This window comes from Chaetura pelagica, unplaced genomic scaffold, assembly GCF_000747805.2.
Source record: "Chaetura pelagica isolate M959 unplaced genomic scaffold, ChaPel_1.0 scaffold139, whole genome shotgun sequence".
Taxonomy (NCBI): Eukaryota; Metazoa; Chordata; class Aves; order Apodiformes; family Apodidae; genus Chaetura; species Chaetura pelagica.
Window position 1 is genome coordinate 7664372 of NW_009970717.1, and position 17863 is coordinate 7682234.

General features: G+C 36.8%; 1 protein-coding gene across 1 annotated transcript in view; it reads left to right on the top strand.

Annotated features, from left to right (window-relative positions):
• Positions 1–16410, top strand: part of USP10 (ubiquitin specific peptidase 10) — a 31537-nt gene extending 15127 nt beyond the window's left edge. The window contains exons 5-14 of the mRNA XM_010006255.1: positions 971–1062; positions 2583–2692; positions 3156–3211; positions 4221–4324; positions 5076–5175; positions 6449–6620; positions 10158–10323; positions 11387–11531; positions 12758–12823; positions 15950–16410. Of these exons, the coding sequence (XP_010004557.1) occupies positions 971–1062; positions 2583–2692; positions 3156–3211; positions 4221–4324; positions 5076–5175; positions 6449–6620; positions 10158–10323; positions 11387–11531; positions 12758–12823; positions 15950–16137 (1199 nt within the window). The 3' untranslated portion in view covers positions 16138–16410. The remainder of the gene's footprint in view (positions 1–970; positions 1063–2582; positions 2693–3155; positions 3212–4220; positions 4325–5075; positions 5176–6448; positions 6621–10157; positions 10324–11386; positions 11532–12757; positions 12824–15949) is intronic.
• The last annotated feature ends 1453 nt before the right edge of the window (positions 16411–17863 follow it).

Below are 17863 nucleotides of genomic sequence, written 5' to 3' on the forward strand. Positions count from 1 at the left end.
TTTATTTGCAATTCTGCCATCTCCTCTGCTTAGCTGTGGCTTTGTGCCTCTCTGCTTTTCCACCCAGGTCATGTTACCTTGTCTGTTCAGACAGTCCTTCTGGTGAACAGCTTAAGACTTGCAGTGTGGAATGTACAGGCTTTAGAGAACTACAGTTTTACTATAAAAAAATAAGTAACCTCCTTGGTAGACAGTTAATGTGTTTATTTAATTTTTTATTTATGCTGTCTTGTATACCTCTTGTACTTACTTTGTAAGTGTAGAACGTACCAGATTCAGTATTTTCCTTGAAGAGTTTTTATTTAAGTACCTAAACAACAGGTCAGACTTCCTGTTGTTCTCAGTTTCCTAATGAAGACAGACTTACTTTTGTGCAGTGGTTTCTAATTTTTCTATTTGGCCAGTGCTAAAGTTTTTGAAAGCAGGAAAACAGTAAGCATTATATTATGTAAGTCCATTATCTTGCAGATCTTAAACCAGTAAATAAAACATACTGTTCAGAAGACTGTGTTAACATCTGCCTGACCTGTTTGCACTAAGATATTTTTGTAGCTAGTTGGTGTTGAAACGTGTAAACTGGGACTGCTAGATCAGCTTCATCTTCCTTCAAAGCAGAATAATTCAGGAAATACTTAATGAAGGGGGTGGCTAATGGGATTTTATATTTCTGTATGTACGTATGTGTATATATCTGTAAAATGTCTGATTGTAGGAAAACAAAAAAAAAGTGTTTTCAGTTTTGAAATGACAAGAAGTTTTTGTACCAGCATCCTCCTGACCCACATTCCAGGATATCTTCAGTTGAAGGATCTCATCTGATGTGAAACAGGAGCAGTGTTCAAAGAAAGCAAAAGTTGTTTGCTGAAGTTTCTGGGAATCATGTGAATTTGTAATGCATCAATTGATACTTGCTTTGCTGGCTAGTATGTGCGTGTTGTTGATACTCAGTTTACTGTTTCTTGTTCTGCAGAAATACTGGAAAATGTAAGATTAATACATAAACCAGTGTCACTGCAACCACGAGGGCTTATCAACAAAGGAAACTGGTGCTACATCAATGCTGTATCCTTGCCTTGGAAAAAAATATTACACTTAACTTAAAATGTGTGTATTGTAGTTGTCAGAGTTTTTCTGGATTATCCTGGTGAGTATTTTGTGAGAGAGTTTGTTGTCCCATATCCCACTACTGTGGATAAAATGTTTTAAGAGTAGGATCTAGAAATCCAGGGGTATTTTGAATCATTGAGCCTTGTGTCCTGAGTTCCCCTGCAGCTGCTTGCACAATTTTGTTTTGCAGTTTCGCTCTGTAAGCTCTGTCAAAATATCTCAGAACTAACTTTCTTATGACTGAAAACCTTGGCATTTCTAGTTACATTTACTCGTGACTCTTTGTGCATCAGCTGCATACAGTGGTTGTATCTCTTTTGTAACTATTTGTACTCCTCAGCATTGGTTTGGCAATTTGGTTAAGTGTATAAATTGGTTTTCTGTTGAGCAGGCTATTGCTGTCATATCATTTGTGCAAATGCAGTATTTAATTACAATGAGTTGGAAGATTAGCTCATTCTTAATGAATTAGAATTGTATTCCCCTGCACATAGAACTTCTACCTTGGGTAACAGAAATTTCTTTCTTCAAGTGTTGTGTTCTGTTAGATATGTCAATTAAAATGTATTTTTAATAACTATACTGTGTCAGCAGTGCCTCACTGGACGTGACTGCTAGGATACTTCAACTGCTAGTACTTCTAGTGAATAATATGAAGATAAATTTCAAGCCTGTTCATTGTAGAACCCAATAACCTCTTTCTAGACCAGTGATTCTGATTTAAACATCTTCTATTTCGTGTATCCAGTTCTGCATTCATCTGATTCTATGTATTAGTTCCCCTTTTTTTTTTTTCAGTTTTAAAATGTTGTATGGGAATTTGTGACTCAATTTTGGCACACTACAGGAATCAAGTTAGCAGATCTCTCTTGCTGTTGAGATCTCTGCCTTTTTGATTGTTTCCCTGCCCCTCCAGTCTTTTATTACATTTCCTCTGTTCACTGTTCTCACCAAGTAGCACGGATTTTGATGCTTTTCAAGTATTTTCTCCCAGCATCCATTGTCATTGTACTGGTTTCTCCAAACTGTTCTTTACACTGCTGTTTTCACATCACAGCAGGTTTTATTGGTTTACTTTGGTTCTGGAAGTGAATCATCACCTTTAACATCAAGTCTCTCAGCTGCCTTCTTCCATTCCTTTCAGAAAACATGTTACAAGTTGATGCTTGCCAATTTTCACACTGTTTAAACTTTTTCCTGTCCTGCTCCTAGGCTCTTTCCCCTTTAATGAGAGTTTTTGACATTACTAAAATGTCAGTGAAATCACTGCATGTTAAAAGATGCTGGGGTATTTTAGTATAATTTCTCTACATTATGAATGTTGTGATAGAGATCCAACCATCTATTCCAATTTAATTATTGATTGGTCTGCATAATAAAGCTTTGTTTTGCATATAGTTTTAGGCATAAATGGTTGATACCATTATTGATACCAGATTACATTTGCTGACTATTTCCTTAATGCCACTGCAAAGACCCTGCAAGCCTTGGTTGCTTGTCCTCCAATGTATCATTTAATGAAGTCCATTCCAATGTATTCAAAATCGCAGCGGCCGTGTACCTCGACACCAATGATAGACAGTTTGTAAGTAGCTTGTTAATCAAATAAAATCTGTGATCTGAATAAGCTCGTTCAGGAATATCTGACAAATGATTGATTTCTGCAATTGTTGAAGGTGATATATATCCAGAAGTTTGGTTTGGTTTGGTTTTTTTTCCTGGTGATACATGGCTTTTATAACAAGCGTGTTGGTTTACAGTTGCTTGACAAGACAAGGAAGGTACTTCCTATTGCCTGAGGAGTATCAGTTTTAAATAGTGTTAAATATGCATAAGTGAACCATAAGAGCTGCAAGAACTAACCTAATACCTTGGATTCCTTAGCAATTATCACATTAATTTTTATATCTGAACTTTACTCAGGCTCATTATGGTATTTTTTTATTTTTATTATTTTTGGCAGTCAGTAATGACAATGATGAATTTTACTATTTGTCCTTCTAAGTCTTAACTTGCTGCTCATCTCTAGTTGTTCCATTCTGTTTCAGTGTTCGTTTAATGAATGAATTCACTAATATGCCTGTACCTCCTAAAGCAAAACAAGGTGAGTGGGAGTAGGGGGAGAAAAGTCTTAAAAACATGCTGTGAAGGCTTTGGGGTAAGGATCTGCTTTGTGTGATGTACTTAAGACTTCTAAGTACTGGTGCTTGATCCCTTTACTGTCTCTTTGGACTTCTGCTGTTGCTTTTCTGTCAGTCTTATGCTTTTCCTTGTTGGCTTTTTATGCCAAGAAATCATAGGTGTGTGGCAGCTTCTATTTTTTTCTTCTATTTGGTACTTCAAGCTTAATGCAATAGGAATAGATTTTGTTGAAGGTTTGCTTTATTTGAAATATGTCTTTTAAGAACATGCCCTTTCTAACAGATTTGATGTGCTCTGTGTTTTACTCAGTTCCTCACATATTTCCAGTTCTTTGGTTTATCAGCTTGCTCAGTTCTAACATTCTTCGTTAAACACTGAAAACTCACATTGATTTGGAACAAAATTGGGCCATGGAGTGTTTCTGTAAAACAAATCTTACTGTCTTATGCAACTTAGTGTACTTCTAGGTCATGTTATTGTATTGTGCAGTTTTCACAGAGTTTCTGAGACCTTGTATTACCCTTAGATTGAGCATTCTGTCAAACTGTATCTTGTTTTTGGGATTTTTTTCTGCAGTGATTAGAGTGATCTATTAGTGTAAATATATAAAAGATTTACGGAAGTGTTCTTTGAATACAGAAGACCTACAAAATTTTAAATAGAACCAGAATTGTTCTTTTATGATGTATATGTATGTTCTTGTTAGTCTTTAGAGTGTTGACTATAAAAAGAGAGTGCTAACTTTTCCAGACCATCCGTTAAGTCTGTGCAGAGTGATTTTAAAAACAAATGTTTACAGGTAAGAGTTGTATCTTAGGAATTCTGAGCTCAAGTCACTGAAATAGCACTAAAACTTTGTAAAAGATCATGTTGGATTCCAAAATGTAGTGCTGTGTAATGAGGATGTTAAGGTACAATGTAGAAAAACTTGTATGTATTATTATTTATATGTACTTCTCTTTGCCTTGCAGCTTTAGGTGAGAAAATTGTGAGGGACATTCGACCAGGAGCTGCCTTTGAACCTACATACATTTATAGACTTCTGACGGTTATAAAGTCCAGTCTGTCAGAAAAGGTGGGACTTAAAAATCCTTGACTTTTGTCATTGCATTTCAAGGCAGTCACTGTCATTAAAACAGTGTAAAGCCATACATACAGGTTCTGTGCCTAAATGTCACTAAAATCAACAAGTTGATAGTTCAGTATAATGAAATTAGATGGTCTTGGACTTAAATTAGAGGAAGATAAGCATTCCAAGTTGGCGGTGGGATATGTCAGAATAATGAAAAACAATTGGAAGGGAACATCTGTTTTTATAATGAAGATACCTATTGATTCATATTTAAGAAAGGAGCAGTTGTTCGTTTCTGCTTAGGATTCAGTTTGGACTGATTGAAGGTCCACAGAGACTTCAAAGTACTGTTTCAGGTTTCACTTCAATTTGAAGAAAAGATAGTGGTTCTTTTGATTTGGTTTGACAGCAACTTTTAATATTGCTTTTAAAAGAAATAGGAAAAAAAATAATGACCAACTCATGTTAAATCAAATTTGTATTGAAAAGAATGCAGGAGTGTTTATGTCCAGCTTGTGTGTACACTGGCTGTTTATGGCAGGTTACCAATTCATGTGTAGGTTCTTTTTGAACTGGTTAAAAATGAGGGGTTGTTATATTAAACTTTAAACTTTGTTTGACTTTAACACTTAGACTTTGGTCCAGTAGCCAAATTAATAGGAGAAGCCTAGATATTCAGTGTCATTACCCTTCTGTTAAAATGAAACCATGAAAATTCCATATAATAATTTAAATAAACCCACATTTTATTTAGGGCAGGCAAGAGGATGCTGAAGAATACTTGGGATTTATCCTCAATGGACTACATGAAGAAATGCTGACTCTAAAGAAACTTCTCTCTCCACATAATGAAAGTTAGTGTTGAGTTGTTTGGTTATTTTTGTAGAAAACTTAATTTCTTTCAAATATTCTCCTTTTCTCAGTGGTGATTCTATAATACAGAGCAGTGTTTCAAACAGATGTTGAGATAGGGATAGAGTGCCATGTTTTAGGGGACTCAAAGACATGAACAAATAATAGCTTGTTAAAATCTGTCCAGAGGATAAAATGAGTCCTCTCTCTCCAATTTACAAAAGACGTGAAGTGTGACTGGGTGTTTTGAAAAGCATTATCATTCTGTAAACACTCTGGGTGACAGTAATAATGTGATTTACCCAGTCCTTCCAAACAACTAATTTGTGTATTGCAAATGTTGACTGAGCTCAACTGGGCATTATTTGAGGCACGCTTGAGTAGTCTTGTCTCAAGCACAGGTATGTTTGTCTGCCAGTCCTGCAGTGCCAGTGTTGACTGGTGTTCTGGCTCTCCCTGTGGTAGTTCAGAAATGTGTCAGTGTGTTTCCTTACTGATGTTCAAACCACTGTTCATTAAAATCTTGTGTTTTGTTGGGTTTTTTTGTTTTTTTGGTTTTTTTTAAGTGGAAACTTCTAGGCTAATGGCTAATTTATATCTAGTATAAACCAGAATATAATAAATTTATTTAAAATTCTTATTGACAAAGTTGGAGAAGTATGTTCTGTCAAATAACTTTTAACATTTGTGTGCCCAATGCAGTTTTATTTTACAGTGCCTTAATGTTTGGATCTCCTGTTAAAAATGAAACAAAACACTGTTAGTCTTAGCCAAGGATAGAATTAAGAACACTAGTTATCCCATTTCTCTTTAGTACAGTATTTTTTTTTATTATATAAAATGATCATTCCATATTTTGTTCTTCACCTGTGTGTGGTTTACAGCCTCCTGACTTTAGCACTGGCAAAGAAAATATTTGCTAAGCCTTGGCTTCCCTGTAAAATACCTGTGCAGAAAAGGAGTTGTGTTTAATAATGGCACAATTATATTTCTAGAATAACACTTGGCTTTCTCATTTTCCACCCCATAAATTTACTGCTAAAAATAGATCAAACTTTGCTAGAAAACTGCATCTGTTTACATACAGTCATGAGTGAGCTGTGTTCTGTGAATGCACGTCCAGCTATGAGTGAGCCTTCCTGAAATCTAATGTATGGAAACATTCTGTCCTCAGAAAATCTGGTCTGGGTGTTTTCTTTAATTTTTTTCCCCTATACACATGTTTATTTGTACAAATACTCAGTGCATTTTTTTTTTCCCCTTCTTCACTTGAAGAACTCTCGGTTTCCAACGGCCCTGAGGCACAGACTGTTCCTGAGGAGGAGGAGCAAGGGGAAGGCAGTGAGGATGAATGGGAGCAAGTGGGGCCTCGGAACAAGTCTTCAGTCACTCGACAGGCTGACTTTGTTCAGACTCCAATTACTGATATTTTTGGAGGTCATATAAGGTATAGTACTTCTTCCTAAAAGTTGCTGAGGCCGCAGGCTGCTTTGCCTTTACAAATAATGTTTTCTCTGCTTTGCTTTCTGTATTTCTTCACCATGATTGGGTAGTTGGATAGAAGAAAGTGGTTTGGTTAAGTTTGTTCAGGCCAGGAGTTTTTGTTTCAGTTGGTTCTTGTTATGCAAGAGAGGGTTCAGAAAATGGGCCAGAATGATGAAGGATTGATGAAAGATCACATGATTCTGTGACTTGTTATAGAGTCTGAATCCTGTATGTCTAGAAGGAACAGACTATTTAGAGAACAAAAGCCCTGAATTGCATATAGAGAAGAGTTTGAAGTAATTACATTTTCTGTATTGATATTAATGTCCAAGCTGCTCAATTCTTGTGACCTCTGAGGAGTCTTGACTCATTTTAAAAACAAGGATACTAAGGGATAGTGAAATTTGTTAAGAGTTAAATCTGGTCAGTAAATCAATTAAATTAAATAAAATAAAAAATGGCAACATTTTTATTATCTAGACACTTATGCTTCCCAGAGACAGGAAGGTTTTGTGTAATAGTTTGTACTAATTAGCAGGTTTGACTGAAAGTATGAACTTACACGCTGAATGAGCTGCTTTAAAAACAAACGATAAACCTGAATTTTACCAATAAAGGAAAAAACATGGAAGAACAATCAATCAACCTTCCTTCAGTGGAAAATTTCTAACGTGTCTCGTTTCACAGGAGACAATATCTAAGTAACCTTAATAATAGTGTGCACTAAAGAATGTGACATTGCTTACAGTCAAGGTCTGATACCAGCTGAAGGCAGAAAGCAGATACTCAGTATTTTTTGGAAAGGAAGTCTCATGACTTGTTTGGAGAAATGTTGTAATTTAAAATGAAAGCAAGGTAAACACTTCCTAAAAACGTGTCAGAACAAAAATGCTGGACTCGAGCATACATATTCATAATAAAATTGGAAACAGACACTTAATTGTTGGTGTTTGGCTCCCTGTGTTTCCAGATACTCACTCTAGAGGTGTCAATAATGTGGACCGAGTGCCTTCTGCCTGTGAAATGCACTGAAGTTACTATTTGAGTCAGACAGCTGGCAAATAAAATATTTTCCATAGAAATTGACAGACAGATGTTTGTACATATTGATGAAGTTCCTTGTTGATTGTATGCTCGTGTACCCAAGGTATTGATAATACCTTCTGAATATTTATCACAATCAGAATTGTTTAGATCTCTACATTATTCCATTAGTTTTAAAACTAAGACTACTAAGAGAACTGTTCTGTGGAAGTTCACATAAAATGACTGAAGGCAAAGGTAGTACTGAAAAAACCAAACTTCCCTGAGCAACAGAACCACAGGGTTCAATCCAGCATCGGTTGTCTGTTGTCACCACACCCATTTCATTTAGCCTCAAACTAGGTCACACAACTCACCACAGAAACAGTATCCATGTGGTGATGATGGAAAGCTTCATCCTGGGAGGCTGAGGGTGGAGATAGGAAGGATTGAATACAGGATTGACAGCTGGATGAAAGTGTCAGAAATTGGAGAAATCAATGGAAAAAGCAGCTAGGAAAACATCCTTTGAATTGGCATCTTCTGGCTTAGGAAACCTTATGCTGTCCTGAAGGCTTTAATTGTGTATTAATGCCTGTTTAGGCATAATTGCTAAAAAAAAAACAAATCAAAAAAACTTTGTGCATTGCAAGACTTGAATGTTTTAAATTCAAAGACACACAGTTTATCTGCAGAAGCCCCCTTTGACTTTCAGCTTATGTGAATTTCAAATACTGGTTATGCAAACTAGCTCACAAGTCAGTTAGGAGTCTGCTAAATATTTCTGTAGGTAGTATCAGCTTTTTCTTTCAAATGCACTGTTGTTTTTGAAAAGAAAGTGCTTCCATGACATTGTTGTAGTTGCAGTGGGGTAGCACTGCCTGAAAAATTCTTACTGTAGATGAATTACTCATGGAAAATGATGCATTTTCCCATGAACAATTAAAATTTTAAATGTTACTAATAAGAGCCATTGTTATAGGAGGTCACAGTCCAGCAAAGGTTTTGCTATCAAATCAGTTTTTGCATGTCTGAAGAAATGTTTTGAAGTAATGTTGCAATTGAGTGTTTAGTATTTTTTTAAAGAAAGCTTTTTTCTTAGTATTGTCTTTTCAGAACATTATTATCAAATAATTCTTTAATACATGGGCAGTGGAAATGCACTGAAAACAGTTGGAGTTGTTAGCATTTTTTCTCTTGATTATTATACTAAACAGTGGTTAGCTGGATGAGGTTTTGGGAAGTGTGTCCAAAAGCAGCAAGACTAACAAAGTAAAGGTTTGTTTGTTGAAACACTGCACTTGCCATGGCTTGGAAGGTTTTGTCCCTAAGTATAGCCAAGGAGGAAGTGAAATAAAGATGCTACTGTTTTCCATATACTCTCTTTCCTCTAAGGGATATATATTTGCCAATATGAAGATCTGTTGGCTTTCTGCTGGTACTTTAGGGCTTTGCTATATTAATTATCTTATTATTTTCATGCCTTGTAAGGCAGTCATAACAGGCATAACAGTATAATAAATTACTTTTTGGCTGTAAAAAACACCACATTTTTGCAGCAGCTGAAGCTTTTTAATATAAGTACTGCTTTCAAAATAAAACAATACATTCTTGAGCTGTGATTGGTTTTAAGTTTTCAGCATAGTTCAAGAAAACTGAGAATTGGGAAGAGTCCACTTAGTGCAGTGACATTATGGCTGAGGAGTGTACAGTCTCACTGCACAAAACAGTGATCACCAAGCCAGGCTCCTTAAGGGCTGCCACTGAATACACTTCAAAAAAAATTAAACCCAAAAAAACAGGAAGCATGTTCTCATGCTCTAGGTTGTCACTCCTGCCAGTTTTCCAAAAGAGTCCCATTTATGTACAAAGGAGTACAGGGATAGAGTCTGGGCACAGAAAATGATGGGAGGAAAAGGAAATGCCAGTGCTCAATGGAGCATATTTTATATTTCCTATGGCAAGATTTAAGCAAACAGTTTAAAATCACTGTGAAATTTGTCTTAGTGAAGTGACTAAAAATGTGTGTATTTTTTTTTTTTGAGAATCTGGAATCAATTGTATTTTTTACAGTAAAACACACAGGTAAGCATTAATATTTTGCAATTCTGAAGAAAACATAATTTCAAAACTGTAACACAGGAAGAGCCCAGAGGTGACTATTTTTAAAAGCATTCTCAGAAGTTTCACTGTTTTTCTTACCCAATAACTGTTTCAATTCTGGCATAAGTAAATCAAATCAAATATAATCCCATTCAGTTTTCTCTTAAGTGGAGGTGAAAACAATTTAAATCGCACTAAATAGGATTCAGGTTGTACTCACTTATGCTTAACTTTTTTATTCAGGTGTGTTTTTTTGGTTTAATTATAAATTGACTTACCAAGGCAGAGACTTCAGTCCATTCTTACTTGAAGGTTCTGTATGGCTGAAAATTACTCTGCTTTATTCACATTTTAACTTCTTTTCATTCCATAGATCTGTTGTTTACCAGCAGAGTTCTAAGGAGTCTGCTACACTGCAACCTTTCTTCACCCTGCAACTGGATATCCAGTCAGACAAGATCCGCACAGTTCAGGATGCGTTGGAAAGTTTGGTGGCAAGAGAGTCTGTCCAGGGTTATACCACAAAAACCAAGCAAGAGGTGTGTTCTGTTGACCCCTTTTTACAGTCAAATAGTGAACTTCTTTTAAAAGGGTTTTAATACAGTTCTTGCTTTACAAATCGTTACTTGAACACTGTGACTTATGTTGACTAAGCGGTTTCTAACCTTTTCAAATTGTTCTGCAGCACAAAAATGTATTGAACATTTAGACTGAAAGGAAGAGAACTAATTCTTAACAAAACCATGCCTGTAAATAGGAATGTTTTCTGAGTTGTGGAGTAATAGGTTAGAGATTTTACTGGAGTGTTTATTAAATAAAGAGGGTGAACTGTGGGAATGAGACATCCTATTATGAGTAAAACCACTTTTTGCTGATACTCACATACTGTTTCCTGGGGATTGCCAGATATTCTTAGTGAAGGGGCTCTTCAGTGTATTGTTTGAAAGCACTCTAGCTTTTAGAAGACAACTCTTGTAGCAAAGCACTTGCTTGGATGGTTGTCTGTATGGCTGTGCTCGATGGCTTTTGATGTACACATTTCACTTACAAATCAAAACTGAAAATATTCACTGGAGGTAGGCCTGGTAGAAGGCCACCTAGAACCTTGCTATCACATTTTATGACTGCTGTATTTCTCTTGGGATTAATAATCTGAAATTTTGAATAGCCAGTAGCACCTCTGTTCGGTGTCCTTGGCACTTAGTTGTCTGGTTTGCTGTGCACAGCCTTAAAAAAACAGCTTGTCAGTAATGCTATATTCAGTCGTAGATAATTGTTTCAAAAAAATATTCTTCACAGCTGAAGAATGTCTAGAAAAAAGCAATCAAAATAAATAGTAATATAGCAGTTGTGATGTAAAAGGAATGAATAAGAGGGAGATGTTCAGCATCAGGAAGGAAGAACATAAAAGTAGAGATGGAACCTAAAAATATGTCACAAGAAAAAAGAAAAGAAAAAAGACTGATTTTTCTCAATGATACCCGAAACAGTAATGGACTAGGTGCTACCTATGGGGCTTGTAGGATTTAGGGCATGAGCAATAGCTATGGGAAAAAAATTCCTTCCCATAATCTTTCCATCGTTGTTCTCCAAATGTGTCAGGTGGAGATCAGTCGAAGAGTGACACTGGAAGAACTTCCCCCTGTTCTTGTTTTACACCTCAAGCGGTTTGTATACGAGAAAACTGGTGGATGCCAGAAGCTTATCAAGAATATTGAGTATCCTGTTGATCTGGAAATTAGTAAAGGTAAAGATTTTATGATAGAATTTTCTCCTCTTTAGGGAAGAGATAATGTTGTGTATCTTAAGGATTGCATTTCAGTTTTCTTCTCCGATGGTGTCTGGAAACTTTGTTTGGATTAATATCTTGTATGCTGCTTTTTTCTTCTTTTTTTTTTTTTTTGCTTAAAAAGAATCTCTTTGGGTTTCTGGGTTCAGTCTTTCATGCATTTAAAAAATAACATTATGGTGAAAGATCGTAAAACCTGTGGCACATCCTAGACATTGGGTTTGCCACAAAAAAGCTTCCTGCATATTTGAGGAATGAGGTTATAGACTGCTGGGGACAAAGATTGGAAATTATCCTGGTGAGTGAGGGGTGTGGCATTGCACAAGACTGTTGCCAAATAATAGTAGATACTTTTAGCTCACATTTGATTCACAGAAATAGCAAATTATTTTCATAAACGGTGGCTGATGAAAGGAAACAGGGCATTTTATAGAAAATGCAGTCTGGAGGCAGACAAGTAAGCCATGGTTCAGGTGTTAAACAACAAAGTTCTTTCTTTTAACAAAGACCTTAAGAGATACTGATCTTGCAAAGTGTGAGTTTGCATAAAATCCAGCATCTGAAACTTGACAAGTTAAATGCATGTTGTTTGGATCTGGCAAACTGGCTGTTAGTCAACCAGTAGTCCAACTAGGAAAAAATGAACTTAATGATTGTTCATATCTCAAGTATGTACTTTATATATACACGTTGTCAGTCAGTACCCTTTTGTTTTACTTAATATTTTATTTTAAAAATTCCTTGAAGCATCTAGATTTGTAGTAGTTCAGTTTGCCTTGACTGATAGAAGTGATTGTAGTATGACTGGGCATCTGAAATTGATTTTGCCATTGTCTAAAAAGGAATGAAAGAGGGGAAAAAGCAGTAATAAGTCTGATCTTTTGTCCTGTTTTGGGAGGTTTTCTTTGGGTTTTTGGGGGCTTTTTTTGGGTTTTTTAAATTTTTTTGTGTGTGCTAGTTTCAAATCTTGCATAAATGTTATTGTTCAGGAAACCTCAAAATTCATTCCCTTGATCACCAGGTATCAGAACCATGACTATTTTTAAAGCTGCAGAAGACATTTTAATTAAAAACTTTCTCCTTTATGGTAGTGTTGTTTTTTCTTAGAAATAATGGATCCCTTTGCAATTGAATTTCCAAACTTGCTAACTATTGCCTTTGTGACTTTTTTTTTCCTCCTCCAGAGCTACTATCTCCTGGTGTGAAAAGTAAAATTTTTAAAGGCCAAAGAACCTACCGGCTCTTTGCAGGTATTTTATCTATATGCCTCTAGTCCCTCTATTGAAAATACAAATTCTGCATATAGAGTTCTAGAAACACTGGAGTTTCCTGGATATTTTCTTTTTAAACTACACTGAAGTGGCTTGTGGGTGTCAAATTCTTGTATTTAATGGGGTTTTTTGCATATGTGAACATACACATCTATTGTTATATTTGTATTTATTTATCTCCCTGACCCAGCTTTGTGCAAAAACAGTTCTGTGACAGATCCACCCTGAAAAATATCAGCAGAAGCTGAAATATGGCTGTAAAGTAGCTCAGCCTAAAATATACCACATAGATTTGAAACATTCTTCTGAGACTGTTTTGAAATGACTGTGTGAATGCTGGCTTTACACCACTTTGAGCCCTCAAGATGAGTATTGCTGGCAGGGTGTGAGTAGCAGATTGTAGGTGGATGAGTTTAACGTGGAGGGGAGGATGATTGTGGGGAAATGATGCTTCTAGTAGTGTCTGCAATGCATGTGGAATATCTGAATTGGTAGTTAGGAAGCTCTTGTAAGAATTAAGAAGCAGCATTTTGATATTGAACAAAACACTCTCTGGGCAGAAATTACTTTCCTCAAGTTTAGAAGTCCTGCACAGTTTCTCATTTGCACCTGCTTATTTGTGTTGACATCAGGAGAACATAAATCATCCAGTTCTCCAGTTTATTAACTCCAGTGTCACCAAATCTGTGCCAGTACTGGTGGTCTTCTGTGACTCCATGGTTTGGAACCAATTTTGGGACACCTGAGGTTACAGAAGAATATAATACACCCATCTCTTGTGGAAATTCAGGACTGTTCCTGGCAGTGTTATTATTTTTTTAATTATTCTTTTACTGACAGTAGTTTTCATGGGACAAGTTTGGACAGCTTATGTGAGGTGACAACAAGAAAATGTGTTGCTAATAATTTTTTCTGCCTCCTTCTGTGGAAAAGTATGATACTTCAGTCTTCTGTCAGGACTTCTCATCCACAGAATCTGAGCAGGTTACATGAAATTTAAATTACTAAAATAAGCTTTTGAATTATTCAAGTTTCAGAGATCATCCAGAATTTGCCTAAGTATCTAGCAAAAAATTTCAGAAGATAAGTAATTCAAGTTTAAGCTGCTGTAAAAAAAAACCACCTTCCTAAATTAGTAAAAAATGTGTAGATGTAGTATATTCTGCCTTTTTTCTTTGCTTATGTCAAATTATTCTAAAGTGTTTATTTTCAAAGAAGTGTGAAGAAAATCTGAGTAAGCTGGAAGTGGGACTCTAGTCTGAAAGTGTAAATGGTTTCATAATTTTACACTTCTGCTCAAATATGTGTCAAATATGGCAGTTACTTCAGGTTTTTGTTTTTCTCATGCATATGGTTGGGGCTCACCTGTTCCTGGAAGGAGTCAAATGCAGTTTCTTATGCATCCCTAGAATTAGATACATAAAAGATGCCCTTTGGAGGCAGTTGCCACTCCTGGTACTGAGAGCTGAGCTCTAAGCTTGGGGTTCTGCAAGGAGAGCTGAGATGTCTTTTCTGCAGAACACTTGTGACAACACAGAGAAGTGAGGAATGAAGCCAGTTTGATTCTGTCTTGGGAGTAGCGGTATTAGCCGTTAATCAGAGGTGTTCAGGTCACAAATTCAAGGAGGTTACAGAGAACTAGTTTGTTGGGTTGTTGGTTTTTTTTTTTTCTAAAAAAAAAATATTAAAAGGTCAATTCCTGACATTTGTAATCAACCCCATTGGAAGAGTCGTGTCTGGTTTTTTTATAGATTACCACATAGTTTAACCTTTGGAATATTTTTAAAAATTTTTTGGTTACAATCAGTTCCAGTAAAACAATGTCAGCAGACAGGGAATATGAAGCATGGCAGTACCTGTTGGAAGCTGTAAAGGGTGTGCTGCACTGTTCCATATGGCCTTTGTGAAGCAAACCCTCCCCAGAAAACCCTCTAGGAAGATATAAAAAACATCTTGATGCTTTTGAATCTTAATTTACTCAAACCTCCTTTTAGAATCATGAGATCTGGCATGCTGGAGAAGCATTACTGCTAATACCTAGCATGAAATGTGAGCAAGGAAGCAACTAAATGCTTCAAGGTTCCTTCTTAAGCCAAACCTTACTGTTGGTAAAACCATGAGTGTTCTGTGGAGAAAGCACCCAGTGGGATTTACATGGTACCCTTCACTCTCCAGTGGCAGGAGTTCAAGCAGCCTTTAGCAAAGTAACTTTAAGGATCTTGACTTGATGACCTCACCAAGATCTCTCACTACCTACAAGAAGGATCTCTCACTACCTACACTTGGGCTGGGAAAGTGTTGCAGGAGCAGGCTCTCAAGGGGGCCTATAAGAGGGAATTAATGTAGACCAAACCAAGGAGACAGATGGTGTTAATTGTTTCTTTAGAGCCTCTCTGTGCTTAGCCTAGTTCCTAAAAATAAAGAAGTGTCTGTGCCTTCAAAGTATTTGTTCTTTATGTTGGATAGCTAGTCTCTTTGAATGAATAATACTATTAATCCAAAGGAAATTAGTAGATAAGTGTAAATATATTTGTATTACAATACAGAAATGAAATATGTATCCATATAGCTTAATTTTTAATTTTTATACTTTTTTTTAAATATATATATATACACACAAAGACACATTTACAGACACATTCTGTTTATGAAAATTATGTTTACTATGACTGGGGACACCTCATAGTAGCCTTCCAGTATCTGAAGAGGGCCTACAGGAAAACTGGGGAGGGACTTTTTACTAGGGCAGGTAGTGAGAGGAGAAGGGGTAATGGATTAAAACATGAAGAGGGGAGGTTTAGATGGGACATTAGGAGGAAATTCTTTAACATGAGAGTGGTGAGACACTGACCCAGGTTGCACAGGGAAGCCCTGGCTGCCCCATCCCTGGAAGTGTTCCAGGGCAGGTTGGATGGGGCTCTGAGCAACCAGGTCTAGTGGGAGGTGTCCCTGCCCATGCAGGGAGATTAGATCTAGATCATCTTCAAGGTCCCTTCCAACCCAAACCATTCCATGATTCCGTGAGCTATTTTTTCTCAATTGACTTTCTCAGCGGCTATTTCTCTCGGTATAACCCATTCCTGCATCCCATGTTTCTCTTGGCAGTTGTCTATCACCATGGAAACAGTGCAACTGGTGGCCATTACACTACGGACGTCTTCCAAATTGGCCTGAATGGCTGGTTACGCATCGATGACCAGGCAGTCAAAGTGATCAACCAGTACCAGGTGGTGAAGCCGTCAGCAGAGCGCACAGCCTACCTCCTGTACTACCGCCGAGTCGACCTGCTGTGAAACTTCTCCCCTCTCTGCTATGTGTGCAAGATACCTGCTTTGTAGAACGCCAACTATCACTAACTTTTTTCTCCTGTAAATGCTCTTTTGAGTGAATCTTTTCTCTTCTTTTCCCCCCCTCCCCTCTTTTTCCCCACCCCCCTTGCAACTATGGGATAGAGTGATAAAAGGAAACTACCTTGGGTTTGTGCACATCGTAGTTTGTGTTCACTTTTGACTTTGCAGAATGAAGTCACTTGGTTGAAAGACTCAGTATCATGAATCACAAAAATAGGAAAAAAAAAGTAAAATTAAACTGAGTTAATGCTGAATCCTAAGATAATAAAAGGGGATTTGCATTTGATTCCCACTTTCTAATTGCGTAGTAGAAAACAACCCTGCACCAGCAACAGAACTTGTAGATTTCTGTGAAAATGTTTTATCTTAAGTAAAAAAAAAAATAATAAAAAAAAATAGATTTAAAAAAAAGAAGTTAAAAAAGTGCTCTCTGCTTCCCCAATAGTTTTTGATAAGTGATAAAATATGAGCCGATGTCTATGGGATGGAAATGGTCCTATGTGCTTCAAGAAACGTACGAGCCTACAAATTGCAGAGTTGCTGGTTCCTGATAGGAAGACACATTTTAATAATTGTGCGAAGAGAAACTGCTTAAGTACACATTGCAGATCAAATATTTGGAGTTAAGATGTTAGTTTATATAGATGGGTGATTGTAACTTTATTGCTATTAAGAAATTTCAAACCGCATTTATGCTTCTGTGTACATGAAATTTAAAAACAAAAAAAATGGGCAAAATAATTAAGATTGATATTTCTTTTAAGTCTGCTTTGTTTAATTTTGCTGTCTGCTCTCCTATTATGTTGAGTTCCTAATTGTACACAGTTTAGTGATATCTAGAAGTATAAAGTTGTCGCCCATCAATAAAAGTCACAAAGTTGGTTTAAGGTGTGTGTGTGTGTGTTTTGTTTTTCCTGAAGTGTAAGTTCTACCCTTGGAAACTCAAGAAGTTACTGTGTGGCGCTTCTGCAAGTTGTATGGAACCTTCTCCAGATGAAGGTGAGATGGTTTTGTCTTTTACGACTTCCTGAAACTTCAGAAACGTTCCTGTTCAGCATTGAGATGGAGCTGACCTTGGAGAGGAGAGGGAGAGATCAGTCTGCCCAGAATAGCTGTGAGTCTGATGCAACATCCAAATGTAGAGTTGTTTGTTTATTGATCAGCAAATTGAATAGTATTTTCTGATTGAAAATTGTGACTAAGACACTTCTTGATATTTTTTTATTTTTTTTTGTCACATTCCACCAACTCTGAAACTATTTTCTGCCCAAAGCTTGTTTTGATTTTGGCCAGGGAAAAACCTCAGCTCCTGGCTGCTCCCTGGGCTCGGTGCCCTGAAGCTGGGGCTACCAAGGCAGCGTGCCAGGGGCTGCCAAAGGGCTGGGGCTTCCAGGGTTTCCCAGTGCAAAGCCACCCACGGTGGGAGTTGCCCCAGAGCCAGTCCTGGAGAGACATTGGTTTTCCTTTTGAATTTGAAACCTGGGGAGAGTGGGGTTATTCCAAGTAAGAAAGAAACCAGATTTTGAAATTGCAGTTTTCTGCTGGTTGTTATGTCCTGTTTCTGCACTCTGGTTAAAGTGGTTTTCTGTACTGCAGAAATCTGGTTCTTGCATTTCCTGTGACTGTTTAGTATTTACTTTACTTCCGGGGGACTGTGAAAAGATACTGC